General features: G+C 40.2%; 1 protein-coding gene across 3 annotated transcripts; it reads left to right on the plus strand.

The window, feature by feature from the left end:
* Positions 1 to 3,969: 3,969 nt before the first annotated feature.
* Positions 3,970 to 27,235, plus strand: BCAP29 (B cell receptor associated protein 29). Of its 3 annotated transcripts, none has more exons than XM_082076149.1 (8): positions 3,970 to 4,098; positions 4,559 to 4,662; positions 7,367 to 7,467; positions 9,566 to 9,716; positions 14,157 to 14,292; positions 16,914 to 17,019; positions 24,894 to 24,994; positions 26,357 to 27,235. In XM_082076149.1, the coding sequence occupies exons 2-8, from the start codon at positions 4,571 to 4,573 to the stop codon at positions 26,393 to 26,395; spliced, it is 726 nt and encodes a 241-aa protein (XP_081932275.1). In that variant the 5' UTR covers positions 3,970 to 4,098; positions 4,559 to 4,570; the 3' UTR covers positions 26,396 to 27,235. The 3 variants fall into 3 exon arrangements, with proteins under 3 accessions (XP_081932275.1, XP_081932277.1, XP_081932276.1); XM_082076151.1 differs by lacking the exon at positions 3,970 to 4,098 and adding an exon at positions 4,148 to 4,166; XM_082076150.1 differs by lacking the exon at positions 3,970 to 4,098 and adding an exon at positions 4,168 to 4,186.
* The last annotated feature ends 434 nt before the right edge of the window (positions 27,236 to 27,669 follow it).

Genomic DNA, 27,669 nt, shown 5'->3' on the forward strand with positions numbered 1-27,669 from the left:
TATTCATCATGTAATTTATGAACTCCCAGTTTTACAGCAAAAGTTCTTATTTCCCAACTGCATGACATTGTGTTTTGTACTGCTGAATTTCCTGTCTCAAGTTCATCCAGCAGTGCTCAGTTCTCCTCAGTTCTGGAAATGCCTACAGCCCTCTGCATCAAAACTGAAAAGTAAAACTATACAACTGAGTTGTAGAAGAAAGGGTTTCTTGAAAGTATTAACCAAGCCCTGTATTAGCATTTTCTTAAGATTTTTATTGTTTGGCAAGCAACCGTTACTTGCTGTGAAGTGTCCCATTGGCCACAAGCAGCAGAACAGAAAAAGTTATTTATTATAATCAAATAACATAAATGTAAGGTGTTTGGATTTGGCTTTTATTTTGTGTGTAATAGTGGGGAAACTGAATTTTTGAGGACTTTAAATACCTTGACCTATTTAGGAACTGAATACTTGGTGATTTTGAAGGCAACAGTTGTTGTGCCTGTGTGAGATCAATCAGAGATTTCTGCCTGAAGTATAAGACCTAGGTTGCTGTTAATATCACTCGCAGTTAAGGAGTGCTTGATCTGGCCAATTATGCATCATAAAAGTCAACAGAAGTTCATCATCCTTTTTTGAGAGCTAAATTAATTGTATGTCTTCTTCCCTTGTGGATTTTGTATGCATCTGAACACTCTTCACTGTGTTGACATAGAATAAACTGCAAAATTGGAGTCTTAAAGCCACACTCTTAACAGCCATACTGTTCAAATATACATAAATTGCTAAAGATGGGGGCTAGTTATTTAGCTTCAACTGTTGTTTTACAGTATAATCATATATCTCATTATAAGCCATTTGAATCGCACAGAATCACAGAATCGACTGGGTTGGAAAAGACCTCAGAGATCATAAAGTCCAACCCTTGGTCCAACTCCAGTCCATTTACTAGATCATAGCACTAAGTGCCATGTCCAATCTCAGTTTAAAAACCTCCAGGGACGGTGAGTCCACCACTGCCCTGGGCAGCCATTCCAATGCCTGACCACTCTCTCTGTAAAGAATTTCTTTCTAATATTCAGCCTAAATTTCCCCTGGCAGAGTTGAAGCCCATGCCCCCCTGTCCTATTGCTAACTGCCTGGGAGAAGAGACCAATCCCCACCTGGCTATAACTTCCCTTCAGGTAGTTATAGAGAGTAATGAGGTCACCTCTAAGCCTCCTCTTCTCCAGACTAAACAAGCCCAGCTCCCTCAGCGTCTCCCCATAGGTCTTGCGTTCAAGTCCCTTCACCAGTCTTGTTGCTCTTCTCTGGACCCGCTCCAGCACTTTAATGTCTTTCCTGAACTGAACACAATACTCCAGGTGTGGCCTCACCAATGCAGAGTACAGGGGAAGGATCACTTCCCTTGTCCTGCTGACCACCCTATTTTTGATACAGTGCCATATTTTCATAATACCTGTACTTTCTTGCAACTTCTACCCTGCTGCACTAAAGTAATCCCATCTCCCTCACACAGCCTGCACAATCCCATTTTCCCCATTCCCTACCATTGTTTCTTAGGTCTCTTCTCTGTCTCAGGTTGATGGTTGGGCAAATGCAGCATGTGATGAAGAGATAGCTGTCACACAAGCTGAACTAGAATGGAACAAGTTTGAACTTTCTATTTGCCTTTTGTTCAGCAGAGAATTAATCATATTTCTGTCCTCTAACCAGCTTCTAATACACAGGCATTTCATATTTCTGCTTGTGAATATTTTGTCACCTTACTGGTGGGAGAGGAAAGTATTCATTTTGACTGCAAATTTTAAGGTTCTTGAGTATTTTTCCTAAAGCAGCCAGCTATTATTTATATTGTATAGCGTCATATTTATTGCGCTGTGGTTCACTGTAAGATATGCAGGCTTAGATCAACAACCCAGACTTGTACAACTTCAGTTAGAAGAACATCTTCCAGGAGTGGCAGGGTGCTCAGCAGAAGGGAGGTCTGACAGACCTTTGCAGGAGGCTTCTCTCTGACCCTCAGGTTGCGTTCCAGGTTGGTGTGGAACACGCGGCAGCTGCAGGGGCAGCGCACAGCAGTCCCCGCAGAGAGAGTCAGTCTCAGATCTTACGATGCCCCCGAAGTGAAAAAGCAGAAACAGAGTCTCTGGCAACAACGATGTGCAAATACAGCCCCGTCACTGTGCAGCTAGGAAGAGGTAAGTGAGCAGCTCAGAAATGGAAACTGCTCTGGAAGTAAAGTCTTTAATAACATTTTAACAGCTTTGATAAAGTATAATGGCTGTAGGCCAATAGCTAAAATGCAATTACTGGGACATTCTAAGAGGTTATGTTTTGTCTATGCTTCTGATTAAATATGTTTATGAAAACATGTGAGAAATACTTCTGAAAACCCAGGCTGTTTGCACTGTGTAGATTGGATTGAAATGGCTGGTTGTGTCACTCTCCAATGTTTGCTATGCATAAACAATTATTTGGGATGTAACCTTTCATCCAGACATTGCTTGGCAGCAACCAGGAAAATGTTAACACACTGGCTCCATCCCCAGGCCACAGACCTGGGAAATTTTAACTGTAAACAATTTCAGACTGTGAGCAGCTGCAAACAACTCTGCTCAGAACTGCTTATGCAAGAATTTCCTACCCAGTTTCAGTTCGGATGGATTAGAGTAACAAAAGCTACTATTCACAGCATTTAATCTGTCTCAATTTGATGGAAATTAATTGGGACCGAATTCCCAAAAGCAGGCACCTGTGTCAAGAGGGCTGGTGATGCCCAGTTAGACCAGGTAACCTCTTCCACCAGCAGCACCTCATGATGTTAGCGCTGCAGGCAAGTTGAGAAACCGTTGAGTGGGCCCTGGCCTGAGCTCACTGAACAGGGTGCAGAAAACTCCTGGATGCGACATGAAGCTGCTGGTTTTGACATACAACAGCGTGAGAAGGTGGCAAAAGCCACAGATAGCACTGGAATGGACGGCTGGATTTCACCAGTAGTTAAGAGGGAGTTACGTCAAAAACAAGTGAACTACGCAGATAACTGGAGAGCAGTTTGGGGGAGTCCTTTTAGGACTAGAAACTTGCAGGGGCAGGAGTGCCCGATAACCATATCAGTACCTCAGTAATACCACACAGGGCCAAGGCTGTCCAAGTAACAGCACCAGAAATACTGGATGTGGGTACAGATACAGCAAAACTGGGAACAACAGGGAAAAGGGATTATGGTTATGCAGGGGCAAATAAGAAGAGTTGTAAGGGTGATGAAAGAGACAATCAAGAAATGGGAAAATGGGTACCAAGGTATGGAAATAATGTGCTCGGACCCTCGTTATGCTGATAAAAAGCACCACACGGGACAGCAGGATGGAACAGGATTTTCTGGAGGAATATTGTTTTATTCATGAAGTCCAAACAGACCTGTTTAACAGTGTTTGAGACTGTTGTTTGGTTGTTATTTGTGGTGTCTTTATGAATAATGGCCCTATTTTCATTGAGAAAACATTTACAGGACCTTAATACATTAAGGTAGTATAACCAGGGCGAGGGGCAGAGGGTGGGGTACAGTGACACACAATATTTTAACTACAGAAACTAATCAGCATGCCACAGAGCAGAGTCGAAGCCCTCGATTGAATAAGCTGAAGTCATGGAGCAGTGGGATAATCACTGCAAGATCCTGCAGCAAAATGCTTACAATAATGCCTTAAACGTGAAAAATACACTAATTTTAACCTTTCTCTACGTCTAGATCCCTGCACTCTCCTACAGAGATGTAGCGTCTCAGTAAACTCCCGCCTACCGTCACACTCCACTTTCCAGCTGCCCCACACAAACCCCTCGGCAGCCGTCACTGCAGAGCCCAGGACGCCGGGGCGGCAGCCAAGGGTGGGCTCTGAGGGGCGGGCAGGACGGCGGGGAGCCTGCAGCTCCCCCGGGGGAACCAGAGGAGACTCTCCCAACAAGCCCCTTCGCACCTCGGCGGCCATGTCACTCAGCCCCCGCCCCTGCGGGCGGGGCAGGGCTGGCCCCCGCCTGCACGTCCGGCCCGCGGCGTGGCCGCCCCTCAGCACCAGCGAGAGGGACCGGCTCGCTCGCTTCCAGCCCCGGCCCGCTCGGGTGAGGCCCCGCTCCCCGCCCCTTCGGGAGCGGCTTGCCGTCATCAGGCTCAGCCGGGCGCCGAGGAGGTTGCGAAAGCCGAGTGGCTGTGAGGGGGGTCGGCGGGGTCCGGGGCGGCCCAGGCTGTGCGGGGGCGGCGGGCAGCGCTGGGGGGGGGCGGGCGGGAGGGAGCCTGCGGCCCGGGCGGTGTTGCGCTCTCCTCACGGGGGTGCCGCCAGCGGGCCCTGCGCTGCCCGCCCAGCCGGGCGGTGGTGAGGGACGCGGGCCCCAGCTCCCTGGCTCGGCCGACACACGCTCTGCCCCGGGGCCGCTTCGGGAGGGGAAGTCAGTACAGAGGGACACCACCGTCCCCCCCAGTTGCGGTTAATTTGCTTAGAAATACTTCCCTTCGAAGGTCCGCGGGGAGCCGGGGCCCGCGGGAGCTGCCGCGGCCGGGCCTGAGCTGCGCTCTCCTCCGCAGGTGTGCGGGACCATGACTTTCCAGTGGACCGCAGCGGCCACCTTCCTGTACGGGGAGATCGGGGTGCTGCTGGTGCTCTGCCTGCCGTTCATCTCCCCGCTGAGGTAGGACTCCAGCCCGCTGGCCCAGCCCAGCTCCGGCGGCTTGTTTTACATTTTTGTTTTTATAAACACCAAGTTCTGCTGCGTCTTAAACTCGCAGTGAGCTGAGGAGGAGGAGTGCTGGTCGGGACTCGGGCACCAGGAGTTTCTAGAACCGTAAGGCTCTTTGGGGGAGCTTTATGTCAGCTTTCCACACGCTGCTGTTTGAGCCGGGAGGGGCAGGGGCCCTTATTGCTTCGCCTCCAAGCGGGATGTTGGCTTCTCTTGGGAGTTTTGGGGTAGCCAGAACACAGGAGAGCATCTGCCTTCCCATGACATGAGCTCAGTTGGAAAAGCAAGGGTCGTGCAGCCTTTTCATTAGTTGTTATGTTGAGGAGGAGCAGCAGCTTTACAATGTCGTGGTGTGCACTAGGCATTGTGGGTGCTGGACAGATAAGAGATATCTGATATTCGGAGTTAACAGCACACAGGATGTGTAAGTGCTGTAAGAAATTTGTATTTGTTTGTTTAAAACCCTCACAAGGCCTCTGTAAACTTATATATAGATTTTTAAAAACAATAATACTTCTTGAAAACAAGCATTAATAAAAATAATTCATTATTCTAAAATAATGAATTTCCCTTAGTAAGGGAAATGAACAAAATGTGTTATATGCAAAGGCCTGGCTTTCAGCATTATCTTGTTTCCTGTAAGTAAGTAAGCTTCCTCAAATTTGGTAATGTTATTTTTATTCTTGCATAGGAAGGAAGCTAGCTTCTCTAAAACAGTCAAGAGAAACAGTTGTGATTTTATTATTTCCTTCCAGAATATCAGTAATTTGTAAAATAAGTAAATAAATAAAAGATAGGATGAAACCTTAAAGCTTTTCAAAATAATTGCTGCTCAGCGTTGTCTAAAAACTGTTACGATTGATTTCCTGCATCTTTAGATATATTTGGAATGAAGAATGCAGCTTTTACTGTAATATCTTTAGAACCAAATCCTAAAAGTCTGCTGTGTGAAGAGTCAGAATTTAACTACTTAAACCTGTGGGAGAGTCTTGAAAATGGTTGGATTCTTCTACAGCTGATATCAATGATTAGTAATGTTGCCTCAGCTTCAGAAGTTGAAACTGTTCTAAAATCTATTTTAATCTTTTGTTTTTACAAGCTGGCTCATTGGGAGTTCACCATTTCAACATAGATCATTGAGTTCTCATAATTTTTCTTGTTTTCTAATAAAAAGTGCATCCGTGTGTAAGAAGGGAGAAGTATTATGGGAGCTATAATTATCAGATTATTAATGGCTTATGTGAAGTAACTTGCTGCAAGAATTTCTGCATGCTGATGACACATGCACAGTACATTGGGAGTGCTGAAAGAGGTTTCACTTACAACATAGGACTTGAAGCCAGGCTTTGTGGCTGAAAAGCAAATTCGGCACCTTCAGTCTTACCAAAATTTATTCAAACTTTAAGCACAGTGCTTTTAATTACATACAAAGGATAGATTTTTGCCTTTGGTTTGTAGCATTTGGCTATTCCTTTGAACAGTGGTTTCTGAAAGAGTGAAATAGCTTTATCCTTCAATTGTCTTGTTAACAAAACTGTCCCAGGAATCTTGTGCTATAAAGAATTTGGATTATACTAAATTATTTAGATGAGGTTTGTGGACATACAGTGCTACATTATTTTAATTCTTGTTGGTGAATAACCAAAAGGAGGTGATGCTACAGTCTAATTTAAATTAGGTTCATAGTAGCTTGGAAACTGCTTTGTTAAAGGGCAAATTTGAACAGTCTTCAAACAATGTAAGTACTCTTAGCAAAAGGGAATTCTACCTGATATAATCAGATGGTGACTGTCATGTCTCTGTTACATCCCTACTGGCATAACTTGGTATTACTTCATTTTGGCAGCAGCACTGATTCTAACCTGCAGAAAGGACAAGTAGCTGTTCTGTTGTTGTCTCTTGTGGGTTTCAGTTCATCTGAGCACGTCAGATGTTCTTAATTTGTGCTGCAAGTGTGAATTCTTGCAGAGCCCTCCGTGCACTAATATTGAATAGGCAACTGATTGTTTAAACAAAAAAAGTGGTCTTCAGCACCACTGGGCCTCTGAAGTTGCTTCCTTAGCCAACAAATTTATGCACTTGGGAGAAGTTTTAACACTTGACAAAATATAAACATAAGTTTCATCCTTTTGTTGTCATTTGCAATTTAGAATGTAATAACAATCCTTGTACTTTATGCAGACTCATCAACATAAAAGATAAGCCTTCTGAAGAAGGCAGGTGGAGTCAATCTTAATTTGTGAACGGTTTTTATTTTACTTGGCAACAAGGAGTATAAGTGGATATAAATAAAAATAATGGAATGTGTTTTTACAGTCTTTACCCCATCCCTGACTTTATCGTAGTCAGGACTGAACACAAAATAATGTTAGCTAAAGTAAAAGCTAGAAGAAAAGATGTCTGGAGAGTACCTGCTATCATGAGAGAAGTTTTCAAGTTGAACCAACTGTCTTTGCCTGTATTGACAAGAAACAAAAGAGATAAGCAAGTTAGATTATTGGAAAAGTTATATATACCCAAGTTACATTGCAATTAAAGCAGCTGTTTAGAGACCTTACGTAAGTCTCCTATCAATAACAAGGCTCTCTTCTGTGAGGTTATTATGCTTTTCTTTCAGTGTTTAATTATTTTTGAATAACACAATGCTATTTTACAGATGGCAGAAGATTTTTATGATTCCTCTATGGAGCAAAATGGCAGTTTTGTGGAACAAGATGTTTCTTACAATAATAGTTTTGCTGATCGTCTTGTTTATTGGTAAGTGTTAAATAATTTCTCAACAAATGGAGGGAAGAAACCCAGTATGTGGTATTTGGGGCAGTAGATTAATGGAAAGAATTCAAGCCTAATGTAAATCGGCTAATTTGTTTATAAGTTCTACAATAGAATGGAAGAGGTGAAGACTTAAACCGCATCTGCGTTGGGAATCCACATGCAGTAATGATGTAATAGAGAATGAGGAGACAAAACGGAGCTTGGCCGAGGCTGCTGTTTGGTTTCACTTTCTCACACAAGTGAATGGACTTAAAATGTTTGATACCAGAATGGGGCTGAGCTGCTCAATATGCAGCAGATGGCACTCTTTCTCTTGGCTGCTGTTGAAATAGAAGACCAGAAGAATGTGTCTAAGCACTGGGCTATTTGAGTACTTTTGCTCAGCACAACCAGCTGTTGGCCACATTTGTTATGAATAGATCCAAAGGTGTATCAAGTGGGAGTAAAGCTTCAGTGAAACTGGAGCTTAAATGGCAACCATATGCCTGATTGATTTAATTTAATGTCTCTCCTGCCTCCTTTGTGTGGTAAGCATCTCCCATATTTCAGGGATGGAAATAGTTCTCCTGTGTTTCAGTGATAAAGTAGTTCTCCTTCATGGATAGAAGTGTTTCCAGAGTCTTACAGTGAAAATGTTATTTAATTCCAAACTACTTTAAATACAAATAAAAAATGCTTGGTTTTACTGTCTGCTGAGAGAAACATACAGATACACTGCATGTATAACAAAGTCACACTAGACTGCAATATTATATTTCTGATATAAAAAGGTACTGGAAATGCAAATTAACTTTTTAAAAATTATCTTTAGTATTATCCTTAGAAGTAGGTCCTTCAGTAAATGGCTTAACATTGAGAACTGATGGATTTCATTTACTCTTCTTGAACTCCTATCAAAAACTTGGACCAAAGCTTGCTTTTGAGTTGGTGATGGTCATTGATTTTGCAGAAAGACAGATCTGGGCTAAAGTAAAGCAGTGATGAGATGCTTGCCACATAGTGTAAGATGACAGGTTACTGCAGGATTAGAATCTTCCTATAGCACAGGGATAGAGACTTCTGTCTGGTCTTAGTCGTTGTTGCATTGTTTGAAGTTTCACTTCAAATATTTTTTTTTCCTTCTAAATAAAAGAGACAGTCATAAGTGATGATATTCACATGTGCTTTTCTTTGGAGTTGATTTTGTCTGCTTAGATAAATGCAGCAGCAAATTAATAACACATAGCCAAAATATTCTGCAAGAACTGATCGTGTGTCATGAAATGTGTATTTTTATTGATGTGCTGGAGGAGGTTTTAAGTGTTGTATTTGCCTTAACTATGTATGATGACCTTAAGTTTACAGATTATAATATGAACTCTTTAACTGGGTTAGGATTTGGTTTTATGTGGATCCAAGTCCTAATTAATTATTTTGTCCTTTGAAAAGTGTTGGCAGTGTATTGGCCCTTCTACAGAACTATTGAGAGTATATGGTGGATGAAAGGAAGCTGAAAGATGGATGAAAGGCCGATGAAAGAAAGCTGAGGTTCTGTTTATGTTTGATGCTGCTACTAGAGTTTCCCTATTTTAATGGATGTTATAGAAATAATTTTCCCCCTCTGTGACTCAGGCATAAAGTAGACACTTCTGTCATTACTAAAATACATGCTTATCTAACAAATTCCATTGAGGCAAATACTTCAGAAGGCATTTCTTTTTTCCTTCCTGTTCTTCTCACTGTTTGTGCACTGACTGGATTTTGATTCAGTTGTCAGCAGTGACATTTTGACACCTTCCGTAGGGTCTCTGGTAACATTTGTAGAATGTGTTGCTTTGACGTGATCCCCGGTGGCTGGGTGCAAATGTTGGAAATGACTGTTCAAGCATATTCTGAGTAATGGTTTGGCGTATCTCTGGAAATGTGCTATTGCTTCAGTGATTTATCAAGACCTGTGTCTGAATCGTATGGATAACAGAAGTGATGTCGCTGTCCTACGCCTGTTCGTGGAGCAGAAATTCTGAATACATATTTCTGTTATTATATCTGGTTTATCATACCTGCATACCCAAAGATGTGAACACGCTTGTTTCCTTTGCAGATGCTGTTAGAGAAGTTAGGAAGTACTCGGCTGTTCATGTGATGGAAAAGGCTGTAAATGTCAATGCCAATGCCATTGATCATATTCAGATGAAACTCTTCCGATCGCAAAGAAACCTCTATATCTCAGGTTTTTCCTTATTTCTTTGGCTGTAAGTATAACTTTTTAAAAAAAATTATATATAGTATGTTTCTTACAGGAACTATCTCACAAGGTAATGCAACTGTAAAAAAGAATAGAAGGACAATTTCAGGAGATGAAAGAATTAAGTGTGAACAGATTGGCTAAGAGTCAAGTACGATCAGGGAAAATAATATCTTACAAATGTTTGAGGGTTGGAAGAATATGTGAGCAACATGTGGAAATAAACATTTTGAATGTTTGAGAAAACGTGTCTTTTGCAGGAGAATTTTCTTCAGGGAATACTCATTTCCTTCCTTAAACTTGTGCCCTATGTTTTGTTTGTTTTGAACATGGAAAACTGGAATAAAAAAAACCTTCAAAAACTAAATTACTGATAAAATTTTATGTTGCAAGCTGGTATTAATTGCATCCTGCTGTGTTAAGCAGCAAAGCTTGAATCTGACTTGAAGCACTTCATCTAAAGCTCGAAGTTAGGAACTACAGGAAAATGTTCTGGCTTCTGAGAAAGCTTCAGATATTACTTCAGGTCAAGCACTTTGTGGCAACTGGCTTACTATGATATTATGATCTTAAGTGTGGTATCCCTTTCAGGATGTTTAAACACAGCTAATAAAACAGGGTAGGGTAAAGGACAGTTCTATACTGCCCAGCAGTAGCAGCCAAGACTACCAGTGAATCTTCACAGTAGCCACACATCTTCTCATTTGGGCAAGGAGCATGTGAACTGATTAGACACAGATAATGTGAATGAGTGGAAACACACATGTTGGTCAGACAATTTTATATCTGGAAAAACACTGGGCAAGGAATGCTGGCCTTCTTCTGAATTCCTTCAGTGAACTGCTTGACGTTGCCTAGATATGCAAGAGAGATGTGTGTAATCAGAGATTTCAGACAAACTTCTTCCCCTTAGAGTGATGTATGACCATTTTAGCTGATGATTGATGAGTATTGTACATAAAGAAGCATCAAGGAAAAATTAATACAAAACTTGAGCAGGAAAACCTTGGAAAAAACAAAGGTGGCTATAGCCCTGCATAATAGTGATAGGAATACTTCATGTTCTTTGTCTTCCTTCAGAAAGGTTAAGTAAATATGCAGAAATGCATTTGTGATCTCTGCTTCAAGAGAGAAAAAGCTGGATTGTGTCTTACGCTAGACTTGAAAGCTGGTCTCCCAGGATCCTACTCCCACTCAGCTTTTAAGGAAGAGAACTTGTCAGGTGGCCCTAATAGATTTTATTGTGCATAAAAGTTCTGCTCTTGAAGAGGTTTGCTTAAGGCCTTTTTTGGACTACTGGCCTTTCACCAAGATTTAGAAGAAATCCATGTTCCTTCAGTAGTGGTTAGATCAAAGGGCTTTTTGCAGTAGAGCTATTTTGCTTATCCATTAAACAGGCATAATGTCTTATCAGAGAAGGAGGAAAAAGTGCTCCTTGAGTTGCCTTAACTTGGCTGGGTGATAGTAGTATCAGTGTAGGGTGAGACCACATGTAGGCACAAATGGGTATTTGGATGCCCCTAGTTCCTCCTTTGGGTCAGTTTTGGTTCATTTTAGCACATCAGCCAATAGGAGAATTCCAGAAGAATGGTAGATGGATAGTCCTGAAATGGAGGAGACTGGAAGCTTGTCAGTTCTGGCAACACAACAAAAGCTCTTCTCCATCTGCAGTTCAGCAATTGCAGAACACTGGGTACAGGTGAGGAAAATGACTGCTCAGTGGTGGCGTTGGGTCCAGCTGAGCCTTCACACACCAGCTGTCTGCACAGAAAAGGGGAGGGTTGTAGTTACCAGAGGCTGTTCCCTGGGTAGGACAGAGGCATTCATCTGCTAATTTGATCGTATCTTGGGAGATGTGGAGGGCCTGACAAGGCTTGTCTGGCCCTCTGTTACCCCATGCTGAACTAGAGAAGGATGAGAAGAGCTGAAAATGAAAGGAACGCTAAGGAAAATATGGGCCCACTGTTCAGTGGGGCAGGGACCAAATGATTAAGGATATGGAAAAGAATGAGACAGTGTCTTATTACCAACCTTGCATGGTTTCTTAGTGTTAAAGACTCCTGTTTGGCCTCCCAATTCTCTGAGCCTGCTAGGAGAGTCAGTGGAAAATAACGTTACCCACAGCAGTGGAAGGTGCTGCTAGGGAGTGCTTAAACAGATTGGGCGTATGCAGGTCCGTGACATCCTAGGATGGGATGCACCCTTGTGTGCAGAGGGAGTTGGCCAATGTCATTGCAAGGCCCTACTCTGTCATGTTTGAAAGATCATGATGATGAAGGGAGGATCCTGGTGACTACAAAAAGGCAAACATTGCACCTGTCTTCAAGAAGGACAAAAAGCAGGATGTAGGGAACTAGAGACTAAGCATCCTTGCCTCAGTCCCTGGAAAGGTTATAGAGCAAATCTTACTCAAAGCCATTTCCATGGACATGAAGGATACAATGATTTGGACCAGCCAGTGCAGATTTACTGAGGAAAAGTGATGCTTGATCATCCCTATTGCCTTCTGCCATGAGATGACTGACTGTGTGGATGAAGGGCAGAGCAGTGGATGTTTTGTGCCTTTAGCGAGGCCTGTGATGTAGTCTCTTGTGGTATCCCATTAGCCTAACTGTAGAGGGATGTGGGCTGGAGAAGTGGAGACAGAAGTGGGTAGAAAATTCCCTGGGACTTTGGGCTCCGAGGATGATAGTAATGCAGATTCCAGCTGGTGCCCCTCAGGGACTGGTACAGGGCTCAATAATGTTGAATGTCCTTATTAACAACCTGGATGATGGGATTGAATGTGCTCTCAGCAAGTTTGCAGGCAGTACCACATGGAGGTGGTTGATACCTTGGAGGGCAGGGCTGCTGTTCAGAGGGAGCTAGATGGGTTGGAGAAATGTGCTGCCAGAAATCTCATTAAGTTCAACAAAGGCAAATGCAAATTCCAACATCTTGTAGGATAACCCTGCACACCATCCAGGCTGAGGGCTGGCTGACTGAGTAGAAAACAGTTTTGCAGAAAAGGACCTGGGGATCTTGGTAGACAGTCAGTAAAGTATTGAGCTGTAATAGCAAGAGTGTGGCCAGCAGATCAACAGAGGTGGTTATTCCTTTCTTATCTGGCACGTGTGGTACTGCAGCTGCAGGATGATGTCCAGTTTTGACTCCCCAGAATACTAAAGTACTTCAATGGGGCGCCAAGAAGGCTGGAAGCTGAAACAGACCTGTGAGGAGGGGATAAGGGAGCAAGACACTGAAGGGGGGATCCTGTTGCTTTCTACAGCTATCTAGTGGTTGGATGTAGAGAAGATAAAGCCAGCTTTTCTCAGGAAGAACAAGAATGACAGAGGCAATAAGCCAGGAACCTGAAAGATTGTAGAATCACCATTGTTAGAGACAGTGCAAACTCGGCCCGACAAGCCTCTGTGCAATCTGCTTTACCTGTTCCTGCTTTGGGCAGGGGCCGGGACATGATGACCCCTGGAAGCCCCTTTGTTACTAAAACAGAATCGTGTAGATTCAATGTTTTAGTGACTGCTGCATCCATAGGTTAATAAGCAACATTCAAACATGCCAACCCTTGGAAAAGTAGTGACATGGGGACCTTAACTTTTTTATTAAAACCAAAAAAGTAAGAAAATGAGCTTTCAATGAAAAAGTGGTAAGGAGGGCTTACCTTGAAAACCAAAAGTTCTATTAATGCACTTCAAGTTATGAAAAAGCCAATTACTTGCATTTTCAAATTTCTTATGAAGAGCAGCTGCATAGTTGTATTACAGGAATTAATTTAATTCAGTGTTGCTTTGGCCTTTCATTGATTCAGCAACATACTGCTTTGGAAGACTCCAACATGAATAATGAAAGTAGAGTCACACAAGGAGGCAATCACTAGATCAAATTAAGGGAGGCGTTTTCAAGCTTAGATTTGAGGTGCCATATGAGTGCTGACATTTATGCAGGTTCTGATTTATATGGTATTGACAGAGCACTTTGAAGATTAATATACTCACATTGCTGATTTTGTTCTTGTAAGGCCTTCTATAAAGTTGTGTTGGTTTGGTTCTTTTTGTGTGCATTGTACTCATTGCCATAACATATTCCTTGGCTGTTGTATTCAGAGATGCATCCTATTTAAAACACTAGGTCATGTAAGTGTATTCAGGCTTTAAGCAAGCAGGTCTCTGACCCTGTAATGGCTGTGGGGTTTTGGGAGGAGGGGGGTTCTGCATCAGGTAAAAATCTGATTTTTGATGAATTAAAATATTTTCCATCTCTTAACTAATATTTGTCATCGATGGGCCTGGATGTTTCCTTTCCGGTGTTTAAACATTCCTCTTGTGGTTTTGTTTTCACATACAATGCAGAGAGAGAAAAGGGCTTGTTTCGGTTTGTGTGTTTTCATTTTGTTTGTTTTAAATTTGTGTTGTGAATTACTCGGCTGTTCACTGTGTTTCTTCACCAGTGTATTGAGGCGTACTGTTACCCTTCTTACTCAGCTGGCAAAAGGAATGGCATCTCATGCAGCTCTGGAAACGCAAGTAAACGATGCTACTGAAGCAGCCAAAAAATACATGTCTGAGAATGAAAGGCTGCAAGAGGTATCTTTGAACTTTTTTAGTTATTTTCTTATACAGCAAGTAGTTAGAACAAAGTACTCTGGAGTGGTTTACTACTGAATAGTGTTCCTGTTTTTTTTCTGGTGGAAAAAGGAAGAACAATGTTCCTACAATATGTAATTCAGAATTCTGAATACAAATTTCAGTAGCACTTTATTAACAAAGGAGACTAAAGTAATCCAAATAAATGAAGTTCTATCTTTCCAGTACTAATTTCATGCAAGTAGTAATATATTCTTAAAATATCTCTTTTAGTTTAGTCATAGCAAGAGGGAGACACTAATTTTATTCTTTTTATCCTAAAGAGTTGGCTTTTTAGGTCAGATCTATAGCAGTCCAGTACAGAAAAGCCTACAATATAGCTGTTCTCATGCTGGCTGTTTCTTCTGTACAGGATTTGCTCCGGTCCTGAAATGTCTTTTCTAACTTGTGAAATCGGTCTTTTCTATTTTGTATTCTTGCATCTATTTTTATGGTGGGTCAGCCAGTTTCCTAATACCTTCCTTTCTCAGTAAAGCACTGCTGTAGTATTAATGAAAATACTACAAAAAATTTCCTACTTAAAAGAGCTGCCAATGGATCAAAGATGTGTTATTGTTGTGAGAAGAATGGAGAAAATTAAGTTATCATTTCTCTGTTGTGGTTCAATATGCAGTTGTATGCAGGGAGGGAAGACAACAAAGATAATGAAGATAAATGTATGAAATCTTTCCTCATAATTGGTTAGTTTGACTTCTGTTGGAAGAGATTGGACCATAAGCTTCAGTCTGGCACATTGCCAAAACAAAACTCACTGCAGGTGTGTACAGGTTTTCTTTCAGTTTGTCTGGAGCAGTGTCTATGGTTACCCGCACTGTAACTTTTTGGTAATACATCTTCAAAGAGGACAGACTCTGGACAAAAAATACTGCAAAGGACACCAGAAATCCAGTTGTTTGAGAGGTGTCTTAAAACAAGGATCACTAGAGTGCGTATTAGGTATTTCCCAAGTACGAAATTATTCCAAAGTTTTGGGATTTGATATGTTGGAAAAATGATCCAGAGTCCCTTCCTCAGTCCCTTCCTGTCTCTTTACTGCGTACTGGTACTACTTTTTTTTCTTCTTTCTGTCTTGTTGGGATTTGGCCAAAAGTCCTCTTTTTATTCTGCTTTCACGTTCTCTTAGCAACACATTCTCTTAGCTGCTTGTAAGCAAAAGCCAGAAACTGGAAACGGCATTGCTGTCTGTTCCTGTTTGTGTTTGATTGCACAGTTTGCAAAAACTGTGGTAGCTCCAGGTACAGCCAGCACGCGGTGGCTGGATCTCCATAGTGCTGGAGAGGCAATGTGTGCAGAATTGGTTTATTTTCACTTTATAGAGGTGATATGACTTAATTTCCTCTGTGGCTTGGGCCCTGCATTTCTGTTCATTTACAAGCTGCTTCCTTCCCCATCGGAGAGAGGCAAGAGCAATTGCACACAGGGCAATAGCTGTGCATATAAATACTGTAAGTTTACTCGAGTATGTTAGGTCTGTGCTGTCTCTTGTTCAGTGGTTCCATGGAGCACAGGACTTCAGATAAAAATGGAAAGAAATAACTACTTTTGTATTAATAGAAAGAGGTGAACACAAAGTAAAGGAGGCAATTCATGGCCAAAGTGGCTATGGTTTTGTTACCAGCAGTCAAGTATAATCTCTGCTCTTTGGTTAAATTGTTTCTGGAAAATTTTCTTCAGCTCTTTTATTTGGATTGTTTTCCAGTGTTTATAGGCAGTTCTTATTATTCTTCCTAGAGTAGTCTTTCCCCTCTGTTCCCACCAGTGCCCAGTAAGCTCTGACATCACAAGTTTTTCTAACACTGTTCATCTCAGTTGTTCAGCTTTTCTTTTTCCCATTAAACATTTGACTTCTTTTGCCATTTTCATGACCAAGATGATGCTTGGTTGTATAACAGAGGCTGTATGAGTGAAGGGTCTAATTATGGGGTCTAACCTGTAACATTTAATACTTTAAGCCATCAATACTAATTGCCTTAATTATAAGAGTATGCATTAAGTATAGTAGTGCCAACATTTTTAGAGTACAAGGAGTATACTGCTCTTGTGTCTGGTACTTACAGGGCTCTTACTGAAACCTTTCCTGGTTTATTTTCTTAATTTCAGTGGAAGTCAAATCTGAGTATTGAGGTATTCTGAAGATTGAAGAAGTAGCTGCAAACCTACAAGGAGGGATTTGTGATATATTACATGACTTGAATCAGAATAACTTACTAGAACTAGTTGCACATAAATATGGCAGTGTTCTGTCACTTGCAGTCCTGGCGTTAGTCTTCTGGAAAAGCCATTTATAACCTCACACAAATTGTGGGCTTGATACAGAGATACAAAGTACTCTTACACGGGAGGTAATGCCATACTATTACAAGTATACCATTACTATCAAATTAAAACACTGAGGGGTTTTGATTTTGTTTTTTTCCTGGAATGAGTATCTGTCAGTGTCATGTCGGCATTTGAGAAAACGTGTCACCTTGAAAGATCAAGGCTGACATTCTCTGGTGGTTTGGTGTCAATGTCAGACAAATTTAAACAAAATTAATTATACCAACTGTGTTTTTTAATAGGCCTTGAGTGAAAAAGGAAGTGATAAAGAGTCATCGAAAGTAACTGATGAGAAGTTGAAGAAGGAGGTTGAACATTTGAAAGCAGAACTACAGAAGACCTCAAATGGTAGGTGTTGGTTAGGACTTCTTTGCAGTTAAGACTTCATCAGAACACTTGGATTGGGGCTTTTTCACATTTGACTAGGAACTGGAAAAACATGCTGTTGCCATTCCCATATTTTAGTAAATGTTTTCATTATAGAAACATGTATGGTGTAATTTGAACAAATTGGTTACATTTTAATTATTAACAAATTGAACTATCTATTTAAGTGGTGTTGGCTCATCTTCATCAATGACGTAACCAAGATATGGAACCAATTGCAGGTTGCTTATAGGCCTCAGACTGATCTTTCATGTCATATATATCAGCCACTCTCCCTGTATAAAATGGGGTGTTTTTTTTATAAGGTAGGGTATTGGTCAGCTAGCAGGAAAGGCCTTGACCACTGTTCTAAATTTATATATCTCCTGCAGCAGAGGCGTTGGCATTTATTATTGTAATCTTTCTTTTTTTGGTCTACAAGGAAACATGCCTTGCAGTTTGTAACATAATACTTCTCTTAGCAGCTTCCGTGTTTAGGTTGTCAAAACTACTTTCCTGGCAACCCAGATTAAGATAGAAGCAGATTTTACCTGTTTGGTTCTGTCTTGCTGGGATCTATCAAGGTGTGTGATGCTTATGAACACACACTCATCTGAAATTAGTGTTTTTAAGATAACACTGCTTGTGACCTTGCAAGCATTAATCAGATGTTCGGACTGTAACAAAATACAGATTCCCGTGGTACCAGATAGCACGTTGTCATCAAAACATAGCCCTGCTTTCATATTGCATGTCACTGCTACAAAGCTCTATAAATAACAACAAATGTTTCATAAATCATTTCTCATTGTCCACTGGGAAGACAAACAAGAACTGTATAACAGCTGTTTTCAGCTGGACTAGAGGCAACAAGAGTCTTTAAATAGCAGGTCTCATTAGTTCACATTCTCAGGCACGTTTGATTCTGCGTTTTCCCTCTCCTGCTGTTTTCTTAAAGAAAATGGGGAAAACTGCCTTTGAAGTGACAGGATCAATGAAAAACTTAAATGCATAGGTTTTATTTAAACTAACTGGTGGTATGTAACACTAACATAATGTAAGCTTTTCAGTCAGGAATGCCAGAGAAAGCTAAGGAATAAATAGGTTTACCTCATGCTGTGTCAGCTGCATTCTCCCTGTGAGCTGTTGTCCATCCAAAAGATGTATAAATTAAGGCATGCTTGAGTCTTTTGTTAGGGGGAGAGGAGGGGAGAGGGGCGTTTTAAGGAATGAATAGGAAAATATTTACAACCCTTCCCTTGATGCTATCCCCCTCATTGCCAAAACATGGTTACCTTAATTACCATCATCAGCTAGACAGTCTTAAGGCATGTCTATCTTACTTTTTGTAAATTTTCTTATACATTATTTTGAGCAAATTGATAGCCAAAAAGCTTAAAGTACTTGATAATAAACACATCTGTAGACACAGCTTTCTGTGGAGTGTTAGAGATATAGTGTGAACTGAATTTACTTTCTTTTCCTTTTGAAACTTTTGCAACTGAGCAGGCGAATGTCGAGTTTCATGCTCACTAGGTGTCAGCTATGCATTATACAAAGTCAAAATTGAGATCGAAACACTTCTTTTAACTCTTTTTAACACTTTGATGCATGCCACTGAGCTCATGTGGCCAAAGTAATCTTTCTGTTGTGTCCACAAAGTCCAATTAATGAAATTTTGGGGGGAGGGGGAAAGAGTGAGGAGTGTGGAGGATGTTACCTAGTAATGAAACAAGGCAAAACTTGTATAAAAAGGAAAACTTTACTGGTTTGGGTTTTGGGGGTTTTCTTCTTTTTTGTTTTTTAGCTGTAGTATCAGTACAAGTCATAAATTTGAATTTTGTTCTTCTTTGGTTGGGGTTTTGGCTTATTTTGCTGCTTGGATTAAAAAAACAAGTCTAATCTTTTTCACAAAGCAGTTTCAAATATCCATTGCTCTGGTCTGAACATTTGTTTAGCTACTTATGCATAGTGATAGGGTGATACGTTACCTATATTAGGCCACGTGCTGAAAGGTGAGTTACTTCAATAGAGTGGCACCCAGGAGGATTCCTAAATATGTCTGCTTCGCATGTAAGTAATGCAGTTTAGTATCAGATTAGTGCTGTGACTTCAGGGGAGATCCACATTTTCTCTAAGTTTTTGATCCAGTATTAACAACTTCTGGCAGAGAAAATACTGTATGTCTCCTCTTTCTAAAATTCTGACTGAAATTATAGTGTAGACCATGATTATTGCAGACTGACAGGAGACTCATCACTAGTTCTTCAGCTTTCTACCTTTTACAGGAATTGCAGTCTACCTTATTTGTTTGCCCACTTAACTGTAAGTGAAAACCTAAGTTAAAAAGACATTTTGCCACTTAGTGTGCTCTGGGCAGGTGAAGAGGAAGAATGAAAATACAAGATGGATTGAGTAGTGAAATTACAGAAGTCTGAGGAAAGCTTGGAAATGAGTGACAAAGATTTCAGCCACTTTTTTCTTTTCAGACTTGACTTTTCTATCCCCCTTGATGCCCTTTTTCACTTTATTGTGGAAGTGAAGGAAAGGGGGCTAGTTCTTCACAAGTTTATTGCACATCCACATACTGGGGGCTTTATAGGCACCCAGCAGTGGCGCTAGCATTTCCAGAGCCTAAATCCATTTTTAGCATACCTGGACATGTAATAACATGACTGTTTAGAAACCTTCTGAGATATTTTATCGATACACTTGTATATTATGAAAAAGTCTTGCTGATACCTAGAAATAAATACACATACTCCTAGGAGCACCCAGTGTAGATGTGAGAATGTTTCTCCTGCTACACATTGGATGTATTTCTAACAAAATATTAATTCACATAATTAAAGAGTCTCAGTATGGCTGCCAGTCTCAGACCTAAAGGAATTTTCTCGGGAAAGAAGATGTGCCATGTTATTGTTTCATTTTGATAGTTTTGAAAATTATCCAAAAAGCTACAATAAAGCAAACTATCTGCAACTGGACATGAGGTCAGAGTCTTGGAGAAGTTTCACAGAGCAGCTGTCCTTACAGCGGTTCTTAGGATGGGGGCAGGAATGAGACTTTTAGTGCGTGAACTTTCTTTTCTTGCTCACAGATTCTATGTTATGGAAATGCTGATGTGTGAAATGTCCATTTGTTATTATGGGACCCTTTGGGCAGGAAGGAGACTTCTGCAATACTGTTCTGTTTCGCTTTCTGCCTCGGATCATTTTTTTGGTGACACTGTCATAGTGCATAATAAAGGCTACAGCTTCATTTACACAACAGAAATTTATACAGAACAGCTAGTATTGATCAAGTCTTGCATCAGAACACACTGGTGGCAGAATTCTGTCCAGCTCATCAACCCCTCGCTCTTCTAACAACATTTCATGGCAAATGACAAGCACCTAAAGCTTCTGCCTGCATCTGACGGAGCATGACGGACATTGCAGTTCCCAGCACCAGCGCGCAGTTACTGAGCTGTGACTTTATTGCATCTTTGAGCTGAGTCTGTAGCGCCACATTGAGACAAAACCCAAAGACCATTTCTTTGTCTCTGCCATTAGGATTTTACTTTGTGAAGAAATGACTTGCCATAGCCATTTAGGTGCTTTTGAACTTTAGTTCAACTTTTTCTGAAAGGACTCTCTTTATAGTCTATTTATATTGTTGTCATACGCATACAGTAGGACAGGAAGAAATGCTGATGAAACTTCTGTGCATCCTTTAATGCGGTTTGTTTTGTGTACAGAATGTGTCACAAGAGTGCTTTTTGTTTCATGGTTGCATAGTGTTGTAGGAGACCGTAAGAGAGGAACGATTCATGTGGGGGGCTGGTTTGGAAATAGCTTTTAATTGTTGACTGTTCTAGAAGGAATGCGTGTACAGATGTAGAACTCTCACTTGAGTGCTAAGAGTATTAAGTGTTAGGAAGACGTAAACAATACAGACACTGGGATACATTTCATATAATAAAACTGTTGCTTCTAGGGAGAGTTCAGCTTGGCTTTTGTGTGGTGAGGCAGGCTAAGGCCGTGTATGAAAATTAGATCTATGTTGAGTTCCACTGAAGCACTTCAGTTTTTAGAAACAAGCAATTGAACAAAGCAAACAACAACAACAACAAACCTTTCAGCTTTCTTTTGTGAGCTGGGAATAGGAGATACAAGTTAAGAGCTGGCCACAATCTTGTGTTATTTAGGCAATGGGAGAGGGAGGTTTAAAAATGAAGTCCATCTTAATCTTACTTTTTAACTGCGAGATCATAACCTTGGTGTGAGCCATCGCATAATGTCATATGCCACAAGAGCTGATACTCATATTTGTTGATTTGAAGGGATGGCACTGCATCCAGCAAGCATGGTTTTGTTACATAAAGCCCTTTATACCATTTGAAGGATGCTGTAACGTCCTGTAACAAAATTTAATTTGAGGTTGTGAGAGGTACTTGGAGCAAATTTTTGTGTATTTGTTGGGGTTTTTTGGCCCTGCCTTCTCTTTTTAAGCTTCTTCTGACCATTACACCTTAAGAAGAGAATTCAGAATTGGTATGGAATTACTTGACTGGAGTTGTGTTCCAAGCTTTATAGCGTATTTGTTGGCAAACCTCTTGTCCCGTCAGTGCCTAAATTCTTAAATGTGAATAGCTATTTCTCAACTTGAAGACTCTTGAAAGAGAAAGATCTTTCTTAGTCTTAAACTAGTCCAAATCATTTGGGTTTTAGACTTGTATTGTGAGCAATGCTAATTTAAGTTCCAGATCGTTTCCTTAGTAGCAGGCACTGTAACTCAAGTGCTTTAGTCAGATCAGGACTAGCAGTTGTGCTGGGAAGTGCTCAAAGAATCATTGGTTGCTTTTGTTGCAGTTTGGTTTTGTTTTACTGTTCAGTTCTCCATCCATGCTAAAATGCAAGATAATATAAATGCTACAGCTGCTGGCCTGTGGTAACCTCTTCAGAGCAATTTTATTCCTCATCCTTCTTCAACTTAAGAGGAATCTGAAGTAAACTATCTTTCCTGGAATAGGATACAGAGAATGTGGTAAGGGAAGGACAAGTTCTCTACACTTCATGTGTGACTGGGAGTCTATCAACTAATGTAACATGTACAATCTGGGAGAAGCAAAGGAATAAATTTTCCATGTCTTCTGTTGATACACTGCCCTAGGAATATTTTTATTTTTCTTTGAAGAGAAGGAATGAAAAAGGATAGCCCACCTGTCCCAGTACTGAAGCTGGATTCCAGTTTGGGGACTTACTGACTATACCTCTCGTTAGTTGCAATAACGCAGAAGCAGGATTCTCGCCTCTGCCTGCTCATGCATTTACTTGGTAGGAACAATCAGCTGTTGGGTTTTACTTGCTGCCTGTCCAGATGTTCTGTCTCCTGGAAAGTAACAGGCCAGATGGAAGCCAGAAATAATTACTGGCTGTATTGTGCACACAAAAGATCTCCTGTTTTTTGCTGGATCACTGTTCATATGATACGATCCATATGACAAACAATATACCTGTACGATCAACCTGGCTGCACTGCGGTGTTCTTGCAATGGCAAAGTAGTTGAGCACTGATGTGTGGATGGTGTCTGTGTACAAGAGGGCATCCAGAGAAGTTGGCACACTAGGGAATTCACATTGTCAAAGATATTATGCCTTTTTTTTTTTTTTTTTAATTGTGTGACCTCAACAGGAATGAGTCTGGGTTTGGTTGGGTGGTGTAGGTTTTGGGTTGTTTTTTGGTTTGGGGGTTTTTTAAGGTTTGTTTTTTTTTTGTCCTTAGCCAAAACAGGTGGAAAGGACAATCTGTTCTTTGCTTTTTCTTCTTCTAGGGTTAGGTGAGGTATTCCTGTCACACATCTGTTTTGGTCAAAACATTGTAACAATGCAGCAGCTTGTTTGCTTTCTTGCTTTGCAGATACTTTTAGATAATTTGATCATGTTTTAAAGATACAGTAGTTTTTAGTTGCAACTAAAGTACCGTGCTGCTGCTTGTAAACAGCTAAATAGTATCAGTAACATTAAGTTACAACTTCTGCAGAAATTAGATATTGTTAGTTTTTACTGTAATTATGTGCAAGAATGTTTAAACAAAGGCCAAATCTAGCTTTCTAATTAGCAGATTCTTGAAGAGGTGAAATGAGGTATGCATGTGGTTTTTGTGTACAACTTAAAATGCAGAAGCTTATCAAATTGTCACAAGTTTATTTTGGAGTGATTTCCAAAGTTTACTCTTGAATGTTTTAAACAATAGGAAGATCAGAGAAGAGAGTAAGTGCAATGGGTTTTATCTTGTCAGGTGCGTGGAAATCTTAGTTATTCCAAATACCAAAATCTTTAGAAAACTTTCTTTTTCACTGATGCTGTCAAGAATACATTAAAGGACGAAGAATTTAAGAGTATGGAAATGAAAGGATGTAAAGAGGTGGGATGAATTTTTGACCATGTTGGAATCAATGGGCATAAGTGAAATTAACTTCAGTATACCAGAATTTCAGATTAGGTAAAAGTCCTGTTATTGGAAAATCACTTGCAGACTTTTAAAATGAGAATGATTTTGAATCTGTACATACAAATTAATTAAAAATTGTAGAAAAGCTGGGGTGGAGTCTTCCTTTTTGCTTGTAGAAGAGTGGTCAAATCTCTTGTGTCCTGATGCTTCAGGAACCTTGTGCCCAAGGAGAACCACGGTTCAGAGCAGAGTGCTTGCAGCTGGGTGCTTAACAAAAAAAAGACATCTAGCCCCTGATCTTTTGAGAACAGAGGTGCTTACATAGGTGCTGCAATTCTTAGAGGTCCCTGGGAAAGAACAGCCTGTCTCAGGCAGCTCACAGTCAAAGGATAGATCCACATTTTTGGAACAAGGAAAATTGTAAATGTTTCTTTTTTTTTTTTGTTTGTACTATTGAGATTTGTTTCTTAAATATGGTTATGTGAGGCAGCCTTATAGGTTGTTAACAATGTTTCTCTCTTTTAGCATGAATAAATGAAGTTTTAGGGTATGCTCGTGCTACTACACCAGAAAAATAGATTAAGGTACCTGAGATATCTATAGCAGAGGAATATAAAAATGTCTAAATGACCTTACTTGGATACTTACATGACAGTTTAGGAGTAATGGCATTGTGAAACTTTATGCTGATTTGCCCTGCATTCCAAATTAGCCCCTACAGAATCTTGGGCAGCTTTGTAGTGCAGAATAGACATGCTCTTCATTTATTGCTGTTGAGATTGCGAGTAGAGTAATAATTACTTCTTCTTGTGTTAGAAACCTGTTCAGAGTTGTCTGTCTTATCACTACCATTTCTGCCTTCTCATCCATAACATGATGCTTCTAATGAATTAACTCATGCATAGTAAAATACATAATGGGGTGAAAAGCAGGAGAATCTGTGCTCCTATAATAATATATTATCTCTCTACTTTCCCTCCACATTTTATGGACTGCCTCAGTTGCTTTGCTAAGATCTTGCCGAGTGCTTGAGTTCCCTCTTTGTTTTGAGAAGGCTGACAGTTCTGGGTTTGGGTTGCAGAGTTTTGTTTTGTCTAGCACTGTCTTCTGCAATGTGACAGAACACTGTAGTCATCAGTAACTTGTCACCTTTGTCAACAGTTTACTGATCTTGCCCTTACCTTTCTTACAGCCCCTTCCTGTTCCTTGTGCTGCTGTTTCTGAACACAAGGCATTCTCTTTCCCCTCCCTGTCCTGCACATCTCTTTGTGTCCATCTGTGATGCTCAGTTTTAAATTTAAAGGGTTTGTTTTTTAGAGGAAGGGCTGTCTAGTGCAGTGGAGCCCTAATGCATAACTAGGGCTCTGAGGAACTGCAGGAATACAAGTAATGATTAAAACACTATTTCTGATATTTTACAGCTCTCCATAAGGCAAATAATGAAGTGATTGCGGTTAAAAAGCAGTCTGAAGGCCTAAAAAGAGAATATGATCATCTGATGAAAGAATATGAACGGCTTCAGGTAGGTGGTTCTGGATCGCTGTATGAGCACAATGTTCAGAAATTGTACCAGCAAAATTCTGCTTGCTGGGTATTTATTATGCAAGAGAATTCACCAAAATCTTTTACAGCACAAAGTTACAATGGGCAGCACTCCTTAAACTTAATAAAAATAGTAGAATTTTTTCTTTCCAAGGACTGGACAGCAAAGCTATTAGGATTTTCTTTTTTGCACTTCAGGAGACAAAGCTCAGGTCATCGTTAGACTCTATTTTGCTGTCACTTGGGAGATAAGATTCAGATGGTCTTGCATGTGATGATCAAACTGGAATCTTGTAAGAAAATGATAGGAGTAGTGTGTGTGGTATATACATCATTTGTAAGAGTAATTTTGTTTGCTCTTTAAACATGGTTTTGCAATACTGGATTATAAATGTTGCAATACTGTTGATGCGCAAGAGAAAAAAAGAAACCAACAACAAACAGCCTAGACTAAAAACAGGCTACTATAAAAATTCAAACTGAAGTACAAAATTTTTTTTTAAAAAGCAAACAAAAGCTGAATTAGCGATTTGATTTGGTTTGAATATGCACATGGCTATAATACATATAATATATACAGTAATTATTTCTGGTAGAACTGGGAGCCTTGCCTGTTCTTTAAGTTGTCTGACAGGTGTTTGTATATTCCATGCCTAACATCTGTGTCAGAATTCAACGAAAATCAATAAAAATGAAAGTTAACCTGTCTTGGGAGAAAATATATGATTGATATGAAAACTATGGTGACCTGTTTTTCAAGAAGAACTGTTCGCTGGTCATGTATTAATAAAATTAAAAAGGACAAATTTGAGATGGTTGTATTTTTCCTGTACCCTGTGAAGCCACTGAGTGCTTCCCAGCCTCACCTTATGCTCTCACAGAGATCGCTCAGCTGATCTCTGTGTTTGAATTAAGACCACCATGCATGTCCTGTCTTTGTTGTGCTTTCCTGTGTAATGACCCATAGTAGTCCTGCAGCATTTCTAACAGTCTTGTGGTCTAAAACACACATCCTTACAGTTTTCTGTGTTTGTCTCTGAATGGAAAGAACAGAAGGTACTGAGCACACAGTAGGTGCTGCTCCAAAGGATAAATCAGCTCATATCAGGAAATGATTTCTGATGAGTTTGCTGCACAGTTCTGCTGTGCCATGAGCAGGGAGCAGCAGTGGGGTGCCTGGCTGCTACTGTACTGGGATCAGAGATGCAAATGTTATGTGGGGTGGGATTGATGGGACTGCAACTTCGAAGGGTGCAACTGCAAGGGGCAAAATGTGGCATCTGGAGTCAACAGTTTCTAATATTACCAAACATAAAATATTTTTAATCTCTTTCTTTTTCAGAAGAGTTTAAATGAAGTGGAAAACAAGAAAGAAATGTAGGTGCATCTAAGACTGGTGGCATTGGTATGATTGCTTCAATGTGAAAAGTCTTGTGCTGTTTAGTTACCTGAAGCAGATCTGAAACAAAACTTGATTTTTCTGAAAAATGGTCACTGTTCAGATTCCTCTGATGTATCTTGCCAAAATATTCTGTGTTGCAAATAAAAAATTAAGTGGCTTACCCAGTTTACCATGGAGTTTGTCACTGCTCTTGTGAGGAGAAACTTGAAAATCATTCAGTTCCATCTGGAGCAACTTGACTGTTCTCCGAGCTTTTGCCTTCTGGAAGGGGTAACAAATCATGCACCATTTGCTTGTAGCACTTCAGCGAGGTTGTGTATTATGCTATATCACAAAAACACAATTACCTAAACCTCCTTTGCAACATCTGTTTGGAGTCTTCAGAAATTCGGGTACTGGTGAGTTGAAGAAGGCTGAAAGCTTTTCATCAGCCATTCCACTTCAGTGGAAAATTGAATGACAATCAATCAAAAAAAGATAAAGAAGAAAGACTATTTCTGAATCCATTTCACTAGCTTGTGCCTTTCACTTGGCCACATGGATGAGTGTATATTAACAACATTTTGCATGCCTCTGGATTATTTTTCTTTATTGGTTTATTTCAATTTTCATAACCAAAGTGTGGGATTGGTTGATATTAACATGCTGTATTTTTTTTACATTGTTGACATGTTTACTCTGTATGAGCCACCTAACTTCTTTTGCCTTGCTAAGTAAAAATTCTTTTTAAATGTAGATAGTCGGGTTTGTTTTGTTTTGTTTTCATGGATACGATACCTCAAATAAACGTGCACTGTTTTGCATAAGCCCTTTCTGGCATTCAGAAAGTTGGTTTGAGTTTCTTTTCTGTTGGTTCCAGTGGGTATTTGAAAGTTGGATATGTTTGCTGTAGTAAAGAAGTTGCTTAATTTCATGAGTTTCTGGGTTTATTCATGTAAATCTCTCCCAATATGCTGTCTCATCTGAGTTAGTAGGCATATACCCAGGGTACAAAATACACTTCTAACTTGGTGATGTTTAACTTCTCCTGGAAATACAGCTTTCTTCATAGGGATAGTTTTGATTTATCCAGAAACAGAATTTGTTTAGCTTAGAATTTAAACATGATATATCAAGTACTATAAAGCATATTAACATAGCATATTAAATAAGAATGCCTATGATTTTAAAAAATACTTCATCCTTGCTGAAGTAGTACAGAATGTGTTCTTGGAGATTCTGCGGCACTGGAGATTTGTTTATTCATATCAAAA

Source organism: Streptopelia decaocto (assembly GCF_964273445.1).
Source record: "Streptopelia decaocto genome assembly, chromosome: 1".
Taxonomy (NCBI): domain Eukaryota; kingdom Metazoa; phylum Chordata; class Aves; order Columbiformes; family Columbidae; genus Streptopelia; species Streptopelia decaocto.

Coding starts and splice junctions, on each gene's coding strand:
- BCAP29 (XM_082076149.1), top strand. CDS start 4,571: ATGACTTTCCAGTGGACCGCAGCGGCCACCTTCCTGTACGGGGAGATC. Junction 4,663..7,366: donor CCGTTCATCTCCCCGCTGAG/GTAGGACTCCAG, acceptor GCTATTTTACAG/ATGGCAGAAGATTTTTATGA. Junction 9,717..14,156: donor TTTTCCTTATTTCTTTGGCT/GTAAGTATAACT, acceptor TTTCTTCACCAG/TGTATTGAGGCGTACTGTTA.